The 24,493-nt window shown below is 43.8% G+C and overlaps 1 protein-coding gene across 3 annotated transcripts in view; it reads right to left on the bottom strand.

Moving 5' to 3' along the window:
• The window catches only part of SGCG (sarcoglycan gamma), a 1,080,151-nt gene that overhangs the window by 41,158 nt on the left and 1,014,500 nt on the right, over positions 1-24,493 (bottom strand). For all 3 annotated transcript variants that reach the window (XM_078657093.1, XM_078657094.1, XM_078657095.1), the window contains exons 6-7: positions 8,389-8,461; positions 5,748-5,871 (exon numbers count right to left, since the gene is read on the bottom strand). In XM_078657093.1, the coding sequence (XP_078513219.1) occupies positions 5,748-5,871; positions 8,389-8,461 (197 nt within the window). The remainder of the gene's footprint in view (positions 1-5,747; positions 5,872-8,388; positions 8,462-24,493) is intronic.

Raw genomic sequence — 24,493 nt, 5'->3', positions numbered from 1 at the left:
CCTCAAAACCGACCTAAACAAGGGATTAACTCAGAAATTTGCTGAAACATTTAGAACACATCAGAGAAACATTTACGAGAATGGGGAAAAGGTAGGGAAACAATTAGCTCTATGAACTAGACAAAAGGCTTCTTACAATGCAATCACATCTATAAAGGTAAATGGCCAAGAATACACCCAAAGAGAAGATATAGTGGTGGCATTTCAATGCCATTATCAGAACCTATATCAGAATGATATCGTCCCCAACGGGGAGGATATAAAGAAATTTATCAGGGATTTTACAACCGGCTCAGACAGTAGCCTAGATAATACCACTAAAAACGATCTGGAGAAAGAGATATCAGTAGCGGAAATTGAACTTGCACTTGCGGAACTAGCCTCTGGGAAAGCGTCAGGTCTCGACAAGATACCGTTGGAGCTATATCAAATTCTAGGTAAAACTATACTACCACTGCTATTAGATCTATTTCCTGGGATATAGTGGAGTGGAAATACACCCGTATCCTGGAAAGATACTAGTATTATTATTTTTGCTAAAAAGGGAAAACCCACCGACTCCCCATCATCTTACTGTCCAATCTCACTGATTAACTCTGATTCAAAACTTTACGTGAACATTTTGGCAAATCGGCTAAGGGGGGTCATTGCGCATCTGGTTAGCCCGTGGCAACACAGTTTTATTCCAGGGAAAGGTACCACCGATCATATCCGCAGAGCCATCTCATTATTTGATATTATGTCAGCAACAGATGTCAATGATTCTTCTCGACGCCAAGAAGGCATTCGACAGAGTGTCATGGGAATTCATGTGGGCTATTCTAGAACACTATAATTTTGGGCATAGCTTCATTAAATCAGTCAAAGCCATGTACGTTGCCCCGAAGGCTAAGCTCCAAATTATAGGGTGTGAATCGGGCAGTATTAACATCTCAAGAGGAACGAGGCAGGGCTGCCCGTGCTCCCCGATCTTATTTGCCCTCTACATCAATCCTCTAATACTAAAAATCCTAGATAACACCAGAATCAAACCAGTGGTGACAGGATTATTCTAAACTAAAATTTTAGCTTACGCTGACGACGTTCCAATTTTAACACCAGACCCCGATGTAGCTATAATGGAGATTGAGACAATCGCGAGCCAGTTTGGGTCCCATTCACGTTACTCTCTTATTAAAAGCAAAACTGTCATACTATGCACAGAAAATTTACACTGTATTGATACCAGAAGAACAGAAAAAGCGACATATTTAGGGGTTTGCATATCCGCTGAGATTCAAAACATTACTAAAATCAACTATGAACCTCTTTTTGGCTCAATTAAACAAGACCTAACAAGAGTAAATAGCCTGCATCTATCTATTATAGGGAGGGGGAATTATATTAAAATGACTATCTTTCCTAAAATACCATATCTATTCAGCAAAATCCCTTTATTAGTCGAAGACAACTTTATTAATTCCCTTGACTCTCAGATCTCCAAATTTGTGCGGCAACACGGTAAGATTAGGAGATCGCTTAAATACTTATCCCTGCCATTTGATAGAGGGGGGCTCGCAATTCCGCAGCTACTTCTATATTTTTGTGCAGCCTTTTTGCAACAATTCACCCCAATGGTCAACCCCGCATTTAATGGCGAGGAGTCGGGCATACCGTCAGTATACGAATTAGCCCTTGGCTATAAAGCCAGAGGACTACTTTTAAGACAACTTGAGCCTAGCTATTTTAAAAAAGTTACATTTAAAATTGTCTCTGGTGCATGGAAAATCTGGTCCAAAATTACAAAACATATGCAAATCCCTAAATTAAGCCACTATACCCCACTCTGACACTCATCTTTGCTTCCACAAAATGTAAACGATATGATTTCAGCTAGCTGGGAAAGACGGGGAATCATCTCCCTTCATTACTTCCTAGGTACAGACATGAAGGCTAGTTTTACCACCCTTCAAAACCAATTTAATATACCCGTGATGGACTATCTAAAATTCTATCAAGTAAGAACTATTTTAAATTTCAAGCTGTCCACTATAAACTGGAACAGAATACCTTTCATTGAAGATATCATCAGGCCATCTACCAGAATTGGTTCAATCTATATCTCCCTTCATGAAAAATCACCAGATGACATAGAACACACTGAACTGTCATGGACAAATAGACTGGATAATCCAGACATAGACATTGATAAGGTTTTGGCATTGATGTCACAATTGTTGCTCTCTACTAATCAAAAAGCACAACTCTACAAAACAATATATAATCTCTACCATACCCCAGCAAAATTATACTCATGGGGGAAAAGAAGCAATGACCATTGCCCTGGGTGTAATTGTGGACCTGCCACGATACTGCATATGTTTTGTGAATGTGACAAGTTGACACTGTTTAAGAAAATGATATGGGAATTTTGGGAGGAGGTTTTTGGGCGAGTACTGCCGGAGTCTCCCACTATCTGTATGCTTGGGTATGATTGTACGCTAAATCTGAACCCTAATGAGGAAGCTATTCTTTTCATTGGAGCCGCTGTATACCGAAGTATACTTGCCGCACGATGGAAAGATGGAGATCCTCCGAGCTTCCAAATGTGGCTAACCCGCTTCCTGGGCGTATACAATCATGAGACAGCAATCTATGCCACCAGGGGTCTGAAGTCTAAAAGACGAGGGGAAAAAATCTGGTCCCCTATCATAGCCTGGAGTGCTGCAGCTAGGTCAAACTGAATGTTTAATTTCTTGTTAATATGCTTCATATATGATCCCTATACTTTCTCCTTTTGTTATGTCTTTTACATTTTGAAAGCATTTATTCTTCCTTTTTGCCTTTCTCTTAGGCTTAAGGCATCAACGTACTATCTTGTTTTTGCATTAATTTTCATGTTATCTATTTTTGTATGTGTAAAGTATATCTTCTGGTGTATTGGAGTTGTTTAAAAAAAAAAAAAAGAAAAAAAAAAAAGGAAAGATTTCACCCCATCAGTACCAGTTTATAACCAAAATACAGCAATTAACATCAGAAAGATGTCTAGTCAACCTTTGTGAAGGGCCTCCCACTCCGCAGGAATATGCGCTGCCACATTAGAAGCTCACCTGGCCATGGCCGGGAGCAGCAAGGGTCTCTTCAAACCCTGGCGGGTTGTGCAGAGTTAAGCAGTTTACCCATGCCCCTTTCCTCTCACCCCTTCCTTCCTTACATCCCTCTCTTCTCTCCTCTCCCAACCCCGGATCCCTCTCTCACATTGCAGGCAGATGGTAATTAGCCCCAGGACACCTTTTGGTAACAGTAGTGCACTACAAACGTAAATAATAATAGGCAGAAGCAGGGGATCCACTAGACCCGAACTTCGGGGGGGGGGGGGGTTTAACACTCCCAACCAGGGCTGGCCCTAGCACTGGTCGCACACGGTGCAACAGTCTTTCCACTTTCTTCATGAATTCCCTCACTACCACTCAACAACAATACACCTCATCTCTCTATAGCACCTGTCTGACAAAATACTCATAGTTTACTCACACTCAGTTCTGTGATGTGAATGGTATATCTTCTTTGTACCAGGTACTTTAACCTTCTGCACTGTGTGGGTGAAAGAGTGCCCATGTGACTGCATGGTAAGCAATGCAACTGTGTGAGAGTAGGGTTAAAGGAATCACTACAGGGTGAGTGAGGTGACCATATGAATTTGGGTTTGGCTGTAAGTGCAGAGTGGGACGAATTAGTGCATGGTTAGTGATGGCCCTAGCACTGGTCGCACACGGTGCAACAGTCTTTCCACATTTTCCATGAACTCCCTCACTACCACTCACCAACAATACACCTCATCTCTCTATAGCACCTGTCTGACAAAATACTCAGTTTACTCACACTCAGTTCTGTGATGTGAATGGTACATCTTCTGTGTACCAGGTACTTTAACCTTCTGCACTGTGTGGGTGACAAGAGTGCCCATGTGACTGTACGGAGAGCAATGCAACAGTGTGAGAGTAGGGTAAAAGGAGTGACTACAGGGTGAGTGAGGTGACCATATGAATTTGGGTTCGGCTGTAAGTGCAGAGTGGGACGAATTAGTGCATGGTTAGTGATGGCCTTGTTTGAGTGAGCTACAGATTGAGCAGTGAGGGAGGGACAGGTGTGTGAAGTGTCACATGAGTGCAGGATGACAAGGGTGCTCGTGTGACTGCAGGGTGGGGTACAGAGTGAACAATGCAAGCACATTTTTGGTGCAGAGTGATCACTGTGAGTGCAGGGTGAGCGGGTGAATGTTGTGAGTGCATGGTGATCAGTGTGAGTGCATTATGATCACTGTGAGTGCAGGGTGAGCGGTTGAATGTTGTGAGTGCATGGTGATCAATGTGAGTGCAGTGTGATCAGTGTGAGTGCATTGTGATCACTCTGAGTGCAGGGTGAGCGGGTGAATGGTGTGAGTGCATGGTGATCAGTGTGAGTGCAGGGTGAGTGGGTGAATGATGTGAGTGCATTGTGATCAGTGTGAGTGCACAGTGATCAGTGTGAGTGCATGGTGATCAGTGTGAATGCATTGTGATTGCTGTGAGTGCATGGTGATCAGTGTGAGTGCATTGTGATCGCTGCGAGTGCAGGGTGAGCCTGAAAGTGAAGGCGAGAATGAAAAGTGAGCTGTCTGAAAGCAGGGTGCATTCCCAGAAACTTGAAGTGTAGGGTTTCAGATATAAGTTAAACTATTGCTATAATGGCATTAATCAGGGATTGAGGGTGGAGTAAATAAATAATGTGCTGATCCTGCAACAAACTTCCAGTCTTATGATTAGGGTTATTTTGATGGTCCAGAAATAAGCAGTCACCTAAAGCTGTATTTTTAACACTTATCTGTGAATACTTAGAACAGGAAATATAAATAGAAAGCACTTTTAATTGTGTTCTAGGGATGCCTCAATGATCCATGACTGATAATTAATGAGAACAAAGACAGAAAAGTCAAATAACTAATTAATACATACTTTTTTTATATATAACTCTATTTAGTGTCAAGAGCAGGTCTCTGCAGGCTCTTTAAACAACACACAACAGGCATGTTTCTTTTGGCAACCCAACTTTATATTCATTTTCATTAAATGCATTCTCACACTACAGCAGTAAGTGTAAAAATACAAATGTAAGGAATAGGCAGAGTGGGGGCCCAGGAGGTACTGGAACCATACAAAACATTAAGCCTCTGTAACCAGTTTACAAAGGCATGTAAATATGCTAATGGTCTTTAAAGACCTGTGAAAAACTTGGGCGTGCCATAGATAAGACTCCAGACACTGCCCAGCCGAGCCCCCAGCAGCGCGAGCTGCACTTCAGCAGCCCGGGCTGAGACACAGGACGGGAGAGGAGGGAAGCTGAAGCCCTGGAGGCCAGGGCAGAAGTGTGACTGTGAATGCGCGACCCCCTTCACACCACTCCACGGCCCCCCTGGGGGTCGCGCCCCACAGTTTGAAGACCCCTGATCTATAGGCATTATGAGAGGAGGATCAAGCCTTTTCCATCACGTAGTTGTAACTACAAAATGCAGTGTGACCTCCATGACCTGGTATAAATATTTTCAATTAACTTAGGAGAATTACAAATTGAGGAAAACAGTCAAGCTATCAGATTCTGAATGGCAGCACCTAGATGGAGGGTCAACACCCCTTTGCCCCTGTGGATGAGTCGCCACTGGACAATAGTCTTCATTTTAGAGGACCATGACATGGTTGGTAAAATCATGCATACATGTGTATGAGGCTCACCGTTCCATCACTGCTGTGTAATGAGATGTCCTTATGGGAAAGAACTTTAATGTTCCCTGCTTGCGCCTTTATAGTCACACCCTTAGGAGCGTCCATAGTCAGGGTTCGAGTAGGAGACTCCAGCCTGAAAGAAAGAAGTGAAAACATCTGCTGCATATATGATTTTAGAGGTGCATGTTGTACCACAGGCTTTATCCATATTGTGCTTTGTGTATTTTAGTAATTTCATTCAATTGATTGTGCCTTGACACACAATGTTGAGCATGGTTTTTTTAAATCTTCCGTAAACATGCCATTGGGTTGGTTTGACGTTCTATTATAATTTTGATAGTCTAAATTATCGATGTAGTGGCTAATGAGTATAAGGCCTAATAACCACTCTTTATGCCATATTCATTTGCAAGGTTCACAATGTAAATTATAACAATTGAATTGCCCAAATTTGAGTTATTCTAACAATATATACTTCTTTTTTATATCAGCTTTATTAACTTCATCAAATCTTGGTCATATATTAAATGCATCTTGAAAGGCTAAATGTTTCCTGCGTTTAGTACTCCATAAATGAAGATAGTTACAAGCAAGATGAAAGTCCTACTTTTGTGTCCTAATTGTGTACAGCAACATCTAGCATGCATGAGTAAGTATCACAAAGGGGCTATAATGCCTTTTCTATAATGAAGGCTAATGCAGTTTAGCACCATGCAAATATTCAATTGAGAAAACATCCACAATCTGTATTATATATACTCTGGTAGTGTGGGAGCAGCACACAAGGATCAGATTTGTTGGATCTTTCCCAGTTATAATCTAAAAATTATGTACCCTGGGTTTGGGTAGGCATTTCCCTGGGTGATGTATATCTGTACTTCATTTTTGAAGCCATCTGTCAGGCATGCACTATCCAAGTATATACGTTTAAAGCAGTTGAAATTTCAGTGCACACTGCGCTTCAAGGCGTGACCGGCTTCATGATGTGGGGCAGTGTCTCTGTTCTGCTGGGAAAGACCATGGACTGTAAAGTTCGGTCAGGTCATACCAGTGGTTCAGAGCTTTGTAGATAGATGCTGGCATTGCTCCACCCTGATGTTGGGTTTTACGGTTAATCTTGATGATGAGAGTGTAGGCAACAGATTATACAAATATGCACTCATGACGTGATTAAATATGGAGTGCATTAATTTTTCCAGTATCCATTGTGGTCATGAACAGTAAAATAACGGCCCTGGCAATCTTGAAATATACCTTTTTAATGTTGCTTTGTATGGCTAAAACCTGAGTTCCCCAAAAATATTAAAACATTGTATTCTATATTGAGAATAGGATGAATCTATTTACACTGTCGTAACACTGCTATATATGTGGCATACCCTCAGAGGAAGACATGACAAAATTATTAGGGATGGGCGGAATTTGCGTAGTCGAGCTAAGCAGAGCTCTGCGAAACGGTAAAAAATCTCTGTGAGCACGCAAAAGTTCTGCGAACACGAGGAATTGCTTGTTCCACCATTTCGTGATGCCTTTTTCTTGTTCGTGAATGCTGTTTGCATGCTCGGGGAGTAATATCTTGTGAACACGCATTTTGAAAGCGCGAACAAGCAAAAATCTCCTCGAAGCCACGGATCGTGAAATTTTTGGCAATTCCGCGTTCTCCGCGGAACGTGAAATTACCCAAATTCCACAAGCAGAACGGAATTTACCGCCCAGGCCTAAAAAATAGCTGAAAATATAAGACAAAAAAAAGAACGATTGTCAGGCAGTGTTCCTTGCTTCTAAAACATACCCTTACAAAGGCATTCCAATACTCAGGGAGAGTTTGTGAAGTACCAAAACATAATTGTTAAATGTTATGTTTTGGAATTTCTTTAATAAACATAAGGGAATCATTTTATGGGTACAATTAAATATATTGGTGCTTGTTGCAAGAGATATAAAATATAAATTTGGTGAACACCCACAAGGAAATAACTTTGATAGAGTGACCTTGGGACTCCATGTAAATGGCACACAGACTATTGTTTTTTTCTTTTACAAGTCATTATTTTCAGGAGTGTTAGTATAGAATATTTAATTGAAGCTACCGAAGACTGCAACTAACAGAATTCACTGAAATTTGGATGAAAGTCCAGAAATTGCTAAATGATGTCTTTGACAAGGAGCCATCTGTTCACCAGCACCCGAAAGCGCTCACAAAACCCCTGATTTATATTTACTATGCTAATCTGAAGCCGGACATGTAAGTGTAATTGGTGCAGATAGTGCAATATTTTGCAGCAATCTGTCCTTGACTAAAGGAAAAGTGTTGGAAGCGGCGTAATGTAGGGAAATATTTGTTTAGAGCCGGAAACAACATTTTAAAGAAAACATTTAAATGTGTTATTTTCTCTACTCTAAATCTAAATGTGTACACTCAATGTGAATCTGCTTACACACATCTATGACTACCTACTGACTAACACATCTATCTTGCAGTTAACCATGCATGCACAACAAGCACATGGTAAGTATGTTCCTGAAGCTACTGCATGTAAAGAACTCAAGAGACAAATTATGTACATGAGCAGGAGTAAAACAGAAGTGCCCATAGCTACCAATCTGTTCATCAAGTTCAAGTCTTACCATAAATGTTTTAAGGACTTACCTTAGCTGCTTTGAAGGGTCGCCCATAACAAGAGGCGTCTCAACAGAGTGTTCAAAAAGTGCACCTTCAGGCCCTGAAAGGCAATACAAACCATAGAATCAATTAAAATAAATACATTCTAAACAATCAGAAATATCTGAGCAATCACAGGCATGTTCACTCTACACCAGATTCAGAAACCCCCTATACAAAAGCATAACGTAAAAAAATAAAGGTCTTACTTTCTATTCATCACCCATGCAACTAATTAGGACAGATGGATCAAATCATCATTGAAATGGCAGTACATTTTTCTTTATACTTGTTTAAAAGTTGGCACCTTGGAACCAACTTGCATTTTATCAAGGCAGTCAACTTATCTGACCCCGGTCCTTAATAAAGGATGAGGATTCCTACCTATACCTGTTCCAAACCCATTCATGTTTCCAAAAGAATTCCAGGAGACAATAAGGAAGATAAAATCTCACAACTATTTCCAAGAAGAATCAAGAGAACCACCATTTGTCTTCTCCAATTGTCTCAATAGGACAGTAACCTAGTTTCAGCCTTAAGCATTGAACAACTAGTCAAGAGAGAAATTGTCAACAGCAACATAGACCATTACAAAACTTATCCAGAGTGGAAAAACTTGCAATCATAGGATTGCAAGAGTATTCCAATATTACCAAAAAACTGGCTAATAAAGGAGGAGCCACAGACATCCTTAACATTAATGAGTATTGGCAAGAAGCATTGCGACTTCTAAATGACAAGAGTACCTACTGACCACTCGGGAAAGACCCTACAACAGAATTAATGACCATTGTCAAAACATAATGTACAAGAGACAATGAGCATCCATTGGATCAGTAAAAGGACGGGTAGTTCCTTATCAACACCACTCCATATATACCAGCCTTTTGCATTGTGCCCAACCACCAGTACCCACCATCAAGGAGATTAATTGTTTCAGACATTGTACCTGTGCTAAAGTGTCTTCCAATTTTTTCTAGTTTCCTTTTACGAGGCAATATCTTCCTGCAATCAGGTTAGTGAAAAGAAACATCAGACATCCTCCAGACACTACAAGGAATACATTTTGACAGCATCAACTCTTGGTGATTCTTGATACTGAGTGCCTATACACTAACATTTCCCTGGAACCAACCTCGGTAGCAGCATGCAGATTGCTCCAAACACAAGAAAGGTGTTAGCATAAAAAGTATACTTTCTCTTTGAATGCACAAACTTGGCTTTCACCAGAACTATTTCCAATCTGAAGATATTCTCCATCTACATATCTTTGGGCCTCGAAGGAAGCAAATTTTACTCCACGCATGTCACATTTCTATTTGGGGATATTTGAGAACACCGTACATACCATGAATCCATCCCCAACAGACAACAACTGATGTCTGTAATAGATAATTAGATTATGTGCTCAGCATATGGAAAGGGTTCAATCAAGGGTAGAAGCATTTTTGGCATGAATCTATCAGCTTAACCTACATCTGTACTTTACATGGACAGCAAGCAGGATCGTGCCCACTTATATAGATTTCGACAGCCAAGTGGAAGATTTTAATCTAACAATAGAGGCAACTCAAAACCATACTGAGAGAAACTTGCTCTTACACTACACATCACGTCATCCTAGAACATTATTGGCCTGATTACAAAGTTGGCGGATGGCATACTCCATCACAAACGCCACAGATATCCCATCTGCCAAATTACAAGTTCCCTTGGATATAATGGATTTGTAATTTGGTGGACCGGATATCTGTCACATTTGTGATGGAGGTACCCTGTGTGCCAAACTCGTAATCAGGCCCTAAGTGACACCTTACCTGTAGGCCAGTTCTTCCGATACCGTTGCAAATGTGCTAGCACAGTAACTTACATTAACCAAGCCGGGCCCTCGAAATACAGATATTATAAAGGCATACCCAAATAACAGGTACAATGGTGTTCAAGATTTATGTGTGTTTATATTTCTATACATCATTAATAACGCGCAGAATGCACTTTTGAGTACACGTGTACACACTGATATAGTACTGTTGCTTTTAAAACAAATTCCTAACAAGGCCTCAATTTAGTTACAAATGCCATCTTGTTCAAAATGGTAGTCACCATTGACACTGATGTCTTTTCGATGCACTTCTGATTGTCGTTGTTGTTTCTGCAGCATATATTCAAGCAGATTATTATTATTTGTGCATTTCCAGTGATGCTGTTCCTGCTTACTTCGATTAACTTTCTCAGCTTGGTTATGAAACTGCAACTGTTTCTTCAAGGTCTTTCTGCTAATCACTGTGTCCTATTCATTCATGTGACATACTGCTTTTCATGCATCCAGTTTGCTATAGCATCTCCGGATGACATTATCATGGAAGGGGCAGAATCTATTCATGTATTGGGATAGTGCTTAGATGTTAAGGCAATATGATGTGTAAACTTATTCTGGTCTCATTTGCTGATGCAATGATATATTTGCTTACACCACCATGATTGTGCAGTTCTATTAGTATCATATGTGAAAATCTATAAAAATCATACATTTTTGTGGGTAATTCAGAAGACTTTCCTGTTCTACTAGGAATATTTCTGTATTACTCCCATTAATGAGAGGCTTCATGGCATTAACTCTGTAGCACTGACTTTTGAATTTTGTAATAAAACACTTTAAGTTTCGATTGATCTAGAGCTCAGTTACATAGTGGGCCCATTTATTTAACTGATTATATTCTGATATTTTGATGTATTGGGAAGTGCCCTAAGGCAGGCACACATTGCCTTATAAAATTGATGTTTAGCACCTTCTCTGATCCAGTAAAAGTGGGCATTCTGATAAAATTTTGGAGTGTCTAAAATTTCAGGGTACCCAGTGTCCACAATGGGCATATAAGAGAGCACTGAACACTCCAAGACAGCACTAATGGAAAAGTCCCAAAAAAACAAAATCAAGATCACATTAATAAATCACTACCAAAATGGTTTGCATTTAAACAGGCATCCATTCTGAAAGATCAACAAACAAGAGCCACAGGGCAACTAGGGAATTTATCATTGGGTCCTGGTCAATTAATCAATCAATCAATCATGCCATTTATAAAGCACAATACATACCCACAAGGGTCTCAAGGCGCTGGGGGTGAGGGTGCTGCTAGTCATCAAAGAGCCAGTTCTTGAGGAATCTTCTGAAGGCCGGTAGGTCTTGGGTCTGCCGCAGGTTGGTGGGGAGGGTGTTCCAGGTCTTGGCGGCGAGGTGGGAGAAGGATCTGCCACCAGTATTGTTCTTCGGAGAGTGGCGAGGGCAAGGCTGGCGGAGCGGAGCTGACGGGGAGGGAGTAGAAGTTGAATCGTCTGTTGAGGTATGCTGGGCCGGTCTTGTGGAGAGCTTTGTGTGCGTGGATGAGGAGTTTGAATGTGTTCCTCTGGTTGACGGGGAGCCAGTGCAGGTCTCCCAGGTGGGGTGAGATGTGGCTGCGGCATGGGATGTTGAGGATCAGACGTGCCGAGGTGCCTCAGGAGCTTGGCCGATGTTCCTGTGTAGAGGGCGTTTCCGTAGTCCAGCCTACTGGTGACGAGGGCCTGGGTGACTGTTCTTCTCGTCTCGGTGGGGATCCACTTGAAGATCCTGCGGAGCATTCAGAGGGTGTAGAAGCAGGATGAGGAGACAGCGTTGACCTGTTTAGTCATGGAGAGGGTGGAGTCAAGGATGATCCCCAGGTTGAGTGCGCGGTCGGTGGGTGTCGGGGCTGTTCCTAGGGCTGACGGCCACCAGGAGTCATCCCAGGCTGAGGGGGTGGAGCCGAGGATGAGGACCTCCGTATTGTCCGAGTTCAGCTTCAGCCGGCTGTTCCTCATCCATTTGGCGACGGCCTTCATTCCTTCGTGGAGGTTTGTTTTGGTGGTGTGAGGGTCTTTGGTGAGAGAGATGATCAGCTGGGTGTCGTCGGCGTAGGAGATGATGTTGAGGTTGTGCTGTCGGCCGATGGGGGTGAGTGGTGCCATGTAGATGTTGAACAGCGTTGGGCGGAGGGAGGAGCCCTGGGGTACGCCGCAGATGATTTCGGTGGCAGTGGAGTGGAAGGGGGAGATGCGGACACTCTGGGTTCTGCCGGAGAGGAAGGATGTGGTCCAGTCCAGGGCCTTCTCTAGGCTCCCGGCGTCGCGTAGGCGTGTTCGTAGGGTGTGGTGGCAGACAGTGTCGAACGCTGCTGACAGGTCCAGGAGGATGAGGGCAGCTGTTTCCCGGTTGTCAAGCAGGGTCCTGATGTCAGGACCCTGTCAGGGAGGGTTGCTGTCTCGATGGAGATGTTGATTGCTTTTCGGAGATGGGCGAGGGCTGTGCTGGCTTTTTTGAAGATGAGGTGAGGGCATGGGTCTAGCGGTGATCCGGAGTGGATAGTGTTCATGATCTCGCTGGTGTCCTCGTCGTTGATGTTGGTCCATGAGAGCAGGCGGTTGGTGCAGGTGGTGGTCGTGGGGGCGATTGTTGTTGGGGCGGTTGCGGCGTTGAAGCTGACGTGGATGTCGGCGATCTTCCGGTGGAAGAAGGTGGCCATCGCGTCGCACAGGTCTTGCGAAGGCGTAATGTCGTTGGTGTTGGAGCTAAGGTTGGAGAGTTCCTTCACGATGTTGAAGTGCTCTTTGCTGTTGTGTGCGTTGTTTTCCAGGCCTCTTTGCTGTTGTGTGCGTTGTTTTCCAGGCGGTCTTTGAATGAGACCCTTTTGGCGGTTCTGATGAGTTGATGGTGTCTGCGGGTGGTGTTCTTGTGGGCAATGTAGCTGTCCGGAGTCCGTTCGCGGAGCCATTTTTTCTCCAGGTTTCGGCATGTGCGTTTGGAGGCCTGGAGGTCTTCGGTGAACCAGGTGGCTTTCTTGTGGGTGTGGCTGTTAGAGGGGGTCTTTAGCGGGGCGAGGGTGTTGGCGCAGTCGTTGATCCATTGTTTGAGGTTGCGGGCGGCGGTGTCTGGGTCGCAGGGGTCGGTGGGTGGGCTCTGGGCAAGGGTGGTTGTTAGCTGGTCTTCTGTGAGCTGTCGCCAGCAGCGTCGAGGCATCTGTTGGGTGCGTAGGTGCGTGGTGGGCTTCCTGAAGGTGAATTGGATGCAGTGGTGGTCGGTCCAGTGGGGTTCAGTGGTGTGGTTGAAGGAGACGTGGGGGCTTGCGGTGAAGATGGGGTCCGGCGGCGTGGGTTGGTGTTGTCATGAGCTGTTTGAGTCCGAGGTTAGCGAGGTTGTCGATCAGGGTGGTGGTGTAGGTATCGTTGTTGTTCTCGAGGTAGAAGTTCAGGTCCCCGAGGAGGATGTAGTCCGTGGAGGTGAGGGCGTGTGTGCTGATGAGGTCGGCAATGGAGTCACTAAACTGTGGTCGGGGTCCGGGGGGTCTGTAGACGAGGGTTCCTCTAAGGGTGGTGTTGGGGTCGGTGTGAATCTGGAAGTGCATGTGTTTGGCGGTGCTGAGGGTATGGTCGGTGTTATTTGAGACTTTGATGGTGTTCCTGTGGACGATGGCGATTCCTCCTCCTATGCCATTGGTGCGGTCCCTGCGGGTGATCTTGCAGCCTTCCGGAATGGCTATGGCGATGTCGGGACCTGAGGTGGCGTTCAGCCAGGTCTCCGTCAGGAAGGGGATGACAAGGGAGGTAGAATCGAGGAGGTCCCATAGTTCGACGGCGTGTTTGCCGCAGAGCGGGTGTTGAGGAGTATGCATCTGAGGTAGTTGGGTCCTTCGGTAGGTGGTTTTGCGGGCCGACTACTGGAGAAGCTGTAGTTCCGGCAGGTGAAGGGTCTTGGGTGCGCTTCGGGGAGGCCTGGTAGCAGGTGTGTTTTCGTCCAGAGTTGAGTGCGTGGAAGATGCTGGCATCGTAGCGCTGTCGGTTGTTGTGGTGTTTGTGGGGGCCAGGGGTTCTGGCGCAGGGCGCAGTCCAGGCACGGACGGGCGCAGTCGGGCTTGTCTTCGGCATGCCTTTGGCACGCCAGCGGCGCGCCAGCTGCGCAACAGTGCAGTGGCCTCTATATAAGGGGAGAAGGGAGGGAGGAGCAGCTGGGAGGCGGGAGCGGGCGGCCTATGGGAGAGCGAGGGTGCAGGACCACAGAGAAGCAGCGACGGGAGTGGGGGGCAGAGCGGGGTGCAGGCGGCAAAAAAGGGGGTCAGGGACTAGTGACCTACAAATAATGGAAGACAAATGGCAGAAGAAAAAACACCTAACAATACCAAGGGGCAAAAAGAATAATGGGCAGTAAAACCAAGTACACAGCAGGTGCTGAGAATCGTGATGGAGCGGCGAACTTACGGCTGCAGGGGGGAGAGGCATGGACACAGCAGAGGTGCTGTGCGGCGTGGGGAGCGGCCTGACTTGCAAGCAGGGTCAAGGGTTGCTCTCACAGTCGCGCAGCGGCCTCCAGATAAGGGGAGGAGGGAGGGGGGCACAGCTGGGAGGCGGGGCGGGCTATGGGAGAGCGAAGGGGCGGGCCCGCAGAGAAGCAGCGGCAGAGTGGGGTGCTGATGGCAAAAAAGGGGGTCAGGGACTAGTGACAAACAAATAGTCGAAGACAAATGGCAGAAGAAAAAACACCAAGGTGCACAAAGAATAATGGGCAGTAAAACCAAGTACACAGCAGGCGCTGAGGCACGCGATGGAGCGGCGCACTTCCGGCAGCAGGGGGGGGAGAGGCATGGACACAGCAGAGGTGCTGTGCAGCGTGGGGAGCGGCCTGACCTGCAAGCCTCTTGGCCATTGACTCTACCAAATTGTAACACCACTTTTGCAATTTACAGATTTGCATGTAAGTGTGGTGCTTATTATATAGACTTGACAACCAGGAAGATCAAAATATGTATACAAGAGCCTATCAGCACTATAAAAAAATGCAGATTGACTACAAGATTAGTAATACAATTAAAAAAAAATAAAAGTACCATGAAGCTCTGTTTTGCATGTGAGGAATGCCATTGTTTTGGCCGAAAGGCGTCATGGACATGAGAAAATAAAATAAACATTGCACTGAGGTAATTTGGAGTCTGTGCTCGGATTGGACTTTTGTTGGAGTTATGGGATTTGCATTGATATATATATATATATATATATATATATATATATATATATATATACTAGCTTACCCGTCGCGCGTTGCTGCGATCTCAGAAGAAAGGAAATTCAAGGAAACTCGTTATGATAACATTCAATCTACATTGTGTCCTTTTTATTAAAACTTATTCATTTTAATATGGAAAACATTTCAAAGTGTGGCTTGAGCAGTGCGTACTCGATCGGCTTCCAATCTTGATTCTTGTTGCCCTCCTGTTTCATTCGAGCGGGCTTGAGCAGTGCGTAATTGATCGGTTTCCAATCTTGATTCCCGTTGCTCTCCTGTTTCATTCAAGCGGGCTTTAGCAGTGCGTAATCGATCTGTTTCCAATCTTGATTCTCGTTGCTTGTTTGTTTGATAAGAACGGGCTTGTGCAGTGCGTACTCGATCGGCTTCCAATCTTGATTCTCTTTGCTCGTTCGTTTGAGAAGAACGTGCTTGAGCAGTTTGTATTTCGAACAGCTTCTAATCTTGCTTCCTGTTGCTCGTCTGTTTCTGAAGCTCGTAATGCCTTTTTCTTTAGTGCTTCAGATGTAGATCGACCAATCGATTTCCGTATGGGGGCATAACTGTCGACGATGCTCGCAAATTCGCTGACGATTTCAGTATTTGAAAGATTATTTTGGCCCTGTGGGGCCGATATTTAAAAAAAACTGTTATGCCAGAAACCTTCGCGGGAATGTACTCAACAACGTCCCAAAGTTTCATGGCGATCGGATGAATGGTGTAGTAATGCATAAAGGACAAACAGACAGACAGACATACATTAGTTTTTATATATATAGATATATTACCTACTGGCGGTTGCCAGTAGGTAGTTATAGTTAGGACCTATTTTCCATAGGAAATCCGCAACATTCTATTTCCAATTCCTTTGTCGCCGGTCGACGAATCTTCACGAAATGTTCAAAACTCGTGGGGCGCTCTGGTCCGTTACTATCCTGAAAGTTTCAGGGTGATTCTTCAAGCGGGGCAGAGAAAAAAGGGAGGTCCCAAAATGCGTTTCCCCCATGCAATTTCCCGTAGGAACCTTTAGCTGCGGCTACAGCCCGAACTGCTGAACGGAATTACACCAAATTTGGCAAACAGGTAGCCCTTGGTTCAAAGTCATGCTTTTTTGTTAAATGGTGTAAATCCGTTCAGTAGTTGCTGAGAAAATCAAAAGTAAAATCACATATATCTATGGCCGCGCAGGATCTGCGCACCCTCCCGATCACGAGCTGTATGCTAATTGGCTGTCAACACTCCAAATCAGGAAGTATTGGCAGCCAACTTGTGCCTCGGTTCTGAGCAGAGAAAAAAACACGCAAAAGGCAAAAAGGGGGAAGGGCATTTCCCTGGACCTTCTTCTTGTGGATCGTGGACACCGATACCCCCGTGGTCCAGAGCATGTGCATTCATCTTACAGCCTTCGTTCGCCTTTGGTTTTGTGGCTGCATCCCCCCTTTGACTCTACTCAATGGAATCTTGCTCTCTGGGTTCCTCTTCTGGATTCTTGACTGTGGTGATTTTTGTTCACCCCGCCATTTATGGAGATGGATTTTAATTACAGCGCTCCTCCCCTACATGTGACGAAGCCGCTAACGCCCCCCTGGGAGAGCCAAGATAGACATTCGCTTTTTGTCGAGTATGAAAGCTGGGTGGAGACCTGGGGATTTGTTTTAACACCCCTACAGCTAATGACACGGGCGGACTGTGGTGCCCAGTACAGGAGCGTGGGAGCATTTAGACCAGGGATCATGTGTGCAGCAGTGGTGAAAGGAGGTGCAAATACTGAAGATGCTCCTCCTTTTGACTGTCTGGCTCCTTTTCCCCTCTTGTTCTTCCTCCATTGGGTTGGCTCCCTGGTTTTCTTTGGACTTGACTCTCGTAACTTTTGCCCCGCCATTTTGGGTCCCTCTCCTGTTGTCGCTCTTGCCCTGGGCGCATTTTGCCATGTTGAGATGGATTCCATCGATGTCCACGACCCGGGTCCACCATTTTGTTGATTCTTGTTCTTTCCTTTGGTCCCTTGGATTCCATCCTGCTGACCTTCAGACATTTCTCTTATGCTGGACAGCCTTATCTCTCTCTCCCCCTCAGGTCCCCCTCTCTCCTCTCACCAATCTCAGCCTGCAACTCTTCTCCCCCACATACCACTCTCTACCCCTTTTTATTTTAATTTAATTTTTTAATTTTTTATTTTTATTTCTCTTTTCACTCTGTAAATATGTGATATATACTTGTCCAAGCCGAATCGCCGGTAAAATGGAATCCTGAGAAAATCAACTATTTGTATATATATGTATATAGAGATAACTCTAACCACTAGTATATGTAGTAGACCTTTGTACTCACTGCCATTCCTATGTGATTCTTAGAGTGTATCCATTTGCATCTCTTCCTTGAATGACTTTACAACTTGTACATTTGCAATTTTTTCTATTTGGATCTCTTCCCTGTGTGACTTTACAACTTGTACATTTGCAATTCTTTTTCCTGTATCTTTTGTGTAACTCATGTAATCCTAAGTCCTTATCGCAACTGGTTCTTTTGTTAAGCGCACTGACACCTTCGGGTAATGTTTGTGCTATAGAAAATCGCATTAAATCAATAAATAGATAAATAAATAAAAAAGGCCTGTTTAGGGGTCCCACAAGGACCCCCAGGGCCACATTTTAAAAAAATTTTTTTTTACAAATTGGCAAAATCCGAGCAGGGTGCGAGGATCCTGCTGATAAAAAAAATGAAGCACTTAATTGGTAATTAGCCTCCGGGGGGGCCAATCCTGGGGGCAATGTTTTTATGTGAGCCCCGGGGACCGCCCCCCCGGGGCTTTAAAAAATTATGTACGGGGAGGCTCACAGCCCCCCTCAGCCCAGGGGACTGCGACCCCCTGGGGCTTCAATATAAGTGGATGGGAGGGTTCAAATGCCCCACCAAGCCCCGGGCACCGTCACCCCCTCCTGGAGCCTTGTCGTAGCCCTGGGGACCACCACCCCCTAGGGCCAGCTCCAGTAGTGTCCCGGGGTGCCCACCCCCAGGACACTGTAGTTTCCTTTGGCAGGGCGGGAGCAATGCCGGCTCCTGCAGAAGGCGCGGAGCCAGCTGGGACCGTGGGGGATTGGGGACCCCCCACGGTCCCCAGCAAGAGGCCTGGCCCTGGGGTATGGGGTCTCTGGGTCCATAAGTGTCCCGGAAGGGGGTCCACGGGGCTATAAGTGGCCTAAGGTGGGGGGCAAATCAGCCCCCCTTCAAAAGATTTAACAAAAAAATAAAGGTCATGACCCGGGTGATGGGGTCCCCGGGGCAAATTAAAAAAAGGGGTCAGGCCCTGGGGGATGGAGTCCTCAGGGCCCAAAAAATAGGAAAAGAAGGGGGGCCACACATCCCCACTTCTTAAAAAAAATAGAGAAAAAAAAAACGGCATTGCGCGGAGGCCCCGCTCCCTCACTGCAGCACTATGCAAACGTGCCCCCTGGCGCGTTTGTAGATGGAGAACGGATTCCCCTTGAATACTGGGGGTCCCTGGTGGCCAAGTAGCCCACCAGGAACCTCCAGTATGCGCCAGGGGGCTGCGTTGCAGAGAGGTGTTCTGAGGCCACGCCCCTTTTAACACCTCTCTGCAACACAGCTCTGTGGCGCTTAATGGAGGTAGCTGGTGGGCTAGTTATACCCCAGGGACCCTCAGGATTCAAGGGGAGTTAATCCTCCAACTTAAAACGTGCCGCGGGAGCTTTTCCACAGTGGTGAAGGGAGGAGTCGGGGCCTGAGGTGATATGTGTGTAAACACGCCCTGTGGCGCGTTTTAAGCTGAGGAATTAATTCATCTTCAATCCTGAGGGTCGCTGGAGGCCAACTAGCCCACCAGGTACCTCCAGTAAGCGCCACGGAGCTGCATTGCAGAGTGTTGTAAAAAAGTGCATGGCCTCTGAACACCTCTCTGCAACGCAGCTCTCTGGCGCATTCTGGAGGTATCTGGTGTGCTAGTTTTCATATATGATTTTTTTAACTTCTTGAAGTGTTCTATCCTTATGAGTTTCCTTTATTAGCTCATCCTCTTTTACAATTCCTGGAACCGCTGATCTTACTATGAAACGTATATATTCTTCTACTTCTAGTTGTTGTTCACACTGTTTTACACGGATGCCTTGATAAATAATGTGCTGGATTATACTCCTCTCCTGGTTTATGTATGATTCTGAAATCGTAATCCATTAACCTCATTCCCCATCTTTCTATTCTTGGTGACATCTTTGTTCTTGGGTTCCCAAAAATTGATATTAAAGCTTGATGATCTGTGATAATTACAAAAGATTTTTCATAAATGAAGTCATGAAAGTATTCACATACCCAAACCACTGCCAAACGTTTTTTTTCTGGCTGTGAATATCTTTGTTCTACTTCTGAAAGACTCTTGCTTGCATGGGATACTACATATCTAGGTGTTTCTCTTCCAGGTTTATGCTGCACTAAAATCACACCTAGTCCTACAGGATTGGCATCCACTACTTGTTCTGTACATAAATGTGGATCAAAATGTTTTAAGTTTGCTGCACTTGTCAATTTCTTTCTTTATTTCTTTAAATGCTTCTTCACACTAGTTATTCCACTGGAATTTCGGTCCCTTTCTTGTCAGTTCTCTGAGTGACGAACTTCTTTACATATCGCGCACAGTAACTAGCCATACCTAAAAATGATCTTAATTCTGTTATATCTTTTGGCCTTTCTATTACATTTATAGCTGTTACTTTAATTGGATCAGGTCTCATTCGTTTTGCTGAAAATATATGTCCAAAAAATGTTAACTCTTTCTTGTTTATTTCACATTTTTTTTAATTTAGAGTTAGCCCAGCTTCTTGTAACTTTATGCATACTTCATCCAAAGCTGAATTATGTTTTTCTTGTGACTTTCCAAAACCCAAAATATCGTCGCTGTAGATCATACAGTTTTGTACTGGTCTTATACATTTTTTTATTATTTCTTGAAAATTTCAGCTGCCGAGCATATTCCTGAATATATTATACCTGAATAATCCTAGATGCGTCGAAAATGTTGCGATATATCTAGATTGTTCATCAATTTCTAATTGGTGATAACCTTTACATAAATCTAATTTTGAAAAAACTGTGGCCCCATTTATAGTGCTGATCATATCGTTTAAGTGTGGGCCTGGATAACGCTCTCTTTCGATAGCCGTATTTGATATTCTCATATCCACACATATTCTGATATCATTAGTTTCTTTTTTAGGAATGACGACAATAGGAGATACCCATGGTGTTGGCCCTGTAACTTCTTCAATGATGTCTTGTTCAAGCAGTATTTTTATTTCTTTTTCCACTTTTGCCTGCATATGAACTGGTACTCTTCTGTGCGTTTGTGCCATTGGCTTTATTGCTTCATTTATATGTAAAGTAATTTTATTTTCCTTAAATCTATCTAATCCATCAAATAATTTAGGATATTTTTTAAAAACTGGGTGATATGTTACAATTCATTGCTAATAAACCCATAAGTTGAGCAGTAACATTACTTAGTAAACATGGTCCTGGAAATTCTACTCTTAACACATGCATGTCTTCCTTACTTATTACATCTTTGTATTGTAGTGTCGCTTCAAATTTCTCAACACACAAAACAGGATGTTTAGCACCCCATTAAAAAACACTAACATTTGATGGGCTCAAAGTCGGTTGTTCTTTCTTTTTCATGTACTCACTTATGCACATTATGTTACATGTTGCTCCACTATCTAGAACAAACCGCACCTTTTCAGATCCTACCATAATGTCTACAGAAGTGTTTTTTTCAATATTTTCTCTCTTAATCATGTTAATTTGTTGGACATTACTTTCTTGCATCATATATCGTTTTTCTGATTCTATTATATCTTCTTCAAAATCTTCTTCAATTCCTTCCATTTGTCTCACATATTTTATAGCTCCACTTTTCTTTGTATTTGAATCAGTTTGTTTCCAGTTTTCTCTTTTTGACCCAAATTCTTTTTTGAACTTGCATACACTTGCAAAGTGATTATATCTTCCACATTCTTTACACTGTTGCCCCATTGCTGGGCATGTTCTCTGATGTGGAAATTGATATCCACACCTATAACATATTTGTTTTTCCTCTAATTTGTGCTTCTATCTTCTTTCCTATATTTTTTGGGACATTTGTCTGACTTGTTCAATTGCTTTAATTTGTTGGATGTTTTTCTGCTTGCATTTCTGTTTTTGCCATGCGTATTATTTCTTCTAAGTTATATGTTTTTTTTAAAAGTTTTTTTCTAATTTTTATTGAACTACATCCTTGTATCACTCTTAGTCTTATTGCTTCTTCATTACTGAATTTGTTGAATTCACAATATATAACCAATTTTTTTAATCCAGTTACAAAATTATCCATTGTCTCACCTTCTCGTTGGCATGCCATGTTAAAATTATATCTTTCGAAATCCAAATTTCTTTGTGGGTCAAATTTTGCATTTAGACATTTCATGAGCCCTTCATAAGTATTTCTTTCATTTTCCGGAAATGTGACTATTAAATCTTCCTCATCATCTCCTACACCTTAGACGTAGTTGCCCCCCTGCAGAGAGTCATAGTTAGGGACAAAGCAATTCCTCCGCCAACAGGAGAGAGCATGGCGGAAATCCTATAATACAGATTCCCTCATAGAGTACCTTTTAGCTCTGGGAGCCTATAAAAAAGCCATCCTTGCTAGGAAAGCAGAATTCTATGAATTTAGGATTACCTCAGCTCAGGACATTCAAAAAGAAACTTTTCGGGTACTCTCTGAGTTAAGACAAACAGAGACTGTAAAGCCTGCACATAGTCCAGAGGATTTTAACTTGCTGCAATCCTTTTTCCTTGACAAAGTCAATGATTTACTAAACGTGATTACCACCACCTCCACCGTACCCTGTTCATTGTCACCAACACCTTTGGCACCTCTGATTGCGACACCACTCACTGTCTTTCTGACTTTGACCACGGACTCTCTATCTCACCTAATAGGACGGGTTAAGTCCGGTTCTCCGGCAGACCCATGCCCACCAACTATCTTTAAGATGGCGTTACCAGGGATTGAGGATGCTTCTACTTCTCAACCAATCCTTGGCATATGGTACTGTTCCAGCCTACTTTATAGAAGCACACGTCGTCCCACTTCCGAAGAAGCCAGGACCGGATGTGAGGAATTAAACATTTTTTAGATCTATCTCCCAACTCCCTTTCCTGGCAAAAGTATTGGAGCAACACGTGCTGACATCTTTTTCTCACCATCTTGAAATAGATAACCTTCTGCAGTACAACCAGGCAGGGTTCAGGGCCCATCATAGCACTGAAATGGTTATGCTAGCAGTGCTGGATGATCTTAGGCTCCAAGCTGATAAGAAAAGGCCGTGTGCCCTGGTCCTATTGGATCTATCCGCGGCATTTGACACGGTTAACCACAACCTTCTTTTGTCGCGGATATATGATCTTGGAGTCCAGGACACAGCCCTTAAATGGTTTACATCTTTTCTTAGTGGCCAGACACAGAGAGTACAGCTGTCGTCTCATATGTCTGATCCGGGTAGTCTCTCTTGAGGAGTCCCGCAGGGATCGGCTCTGTCCCCTCTCCTCTTTAATGCCTACCTGCAGCCCTTGATAGGTGCATTAAACACCATGGATTGCCAGATCTATAACTATGCAGATGATACTCAACTTATCATCCAGATCGACAATTCCTCAGCCTCCCATGCTAAGACACAGAATATTCTTAAATTTATCAGCAACTGGATGACGGCCGACTCCTTAAAAATCAATCCGGACAATACGTAGGTCTTGCCCATTACCACTGTCTCTAACCCGTGGAGCAACCTTTTTTGACCCCAGGAACTGGGCGTTGACCCAGTCCCGGCTACGGTTGTGAAGAGCCTGGAAATTAAGATAGATGCTGATCTGTCCATGACTCAACAGGTGTCCGCAGTAGTGGGAACCTGTGCCGGCCTGATAAGACAGCTACGTAAGCTGGCCCCCCTTTTGAGCTTCTCTACTCTCAGACTGATTGTGTCGGCTATGATAATTTCTCGCCTTGATTATGGCAATGCCCTATACATTGGCCTTCCAGAGAAGTTGCCAGGCTTCAGGTTACCATGAACGATGGTACTCGGTTGATTTTCAAATTGCCCAGAGGAGCCCATACCACCTCTCTCCTCCAGCACCTGCACTGGCTCCCAGTAAAGCAGAGAACCAAGTTTAAAGGTCTCTGCATCAGGCATAAGGCCATTTAGGGTCACGCCCCCCTGAATGTTAAAAACCGCCTAGCACTTTACATTCTGAATGGGGCGCTCTGGTCCTCAGAGGCCTGCTTACTGAAGTGTCACCGTTTCAGGCTTGTTTCCAAAGGGGGTAGAGCCTTTTCCATCGCCACCCCCCCTTTGTGGAATAAATTACCAGAGACTTTGCGCAAAGAGCGTGCCCTTCTCCCTTTTAGGAAGAAGTTAAAAACGGTTCTTTGCCGAGAAGCCTGGGGTTCTTGTTAACACCTGCCCCATTTGCTCCTGTAGGCTAGTCTCCCCTTCTGATAGCGCTTAGAGACCTGTTGGTGATAATTGTGCTCTATAAATGAAAATACAAATACAAATACAAATACTAGATTAAGTAATAAGTCTTTTGCCTGTTTATTTTCTTTTTTTACATGCTGCCTTCAAAAAATGTTCAAATCTTCTAGTCCACTTTTTTCCACCTTTGTGCAACATTTTCTTGTTCACTTAAATTAAATGGCATTGGTCTCCTGTATATTGTGCTTGAAATGCTTCCTATATTATCTTCTTCACTTATTATTTCTGACCTCATGTTTACTGTTGTTATATCATTTGTATTTTCTGTAGTCATGACTATTTCTTCTTTTTTTTTTTTATGTCTCTCTCTTAAACTATTGTATAACCTCTTTGTGTATGTTTATATTTTTATCTTCTTTTCTTTCTATTTTCCTTTATTTATACATCAATTCCTTCTTATTTTCTTTGTTTTTCTTCAAAATGTCATTTTCCATTCATG

This window comes from Lissotriton helveticus, chromosome 8 (assembly GCF_964261635.1).
Source record: "Lissotriton helveticus chromosome 8, aLisHel1.1, whole genome shotgun sequence".
In the NCBI taxonomy this organism is placed as follows: domain Eukaryota; kingdom Metazoa; phylum Chordata; class Amphibia; order Caudata; family Salamandridae; genus Lissotriton; species Lissotriton helveticus.
This window is presented reverse-complemented; position numbering and strand designations above follow the sequence as displayed.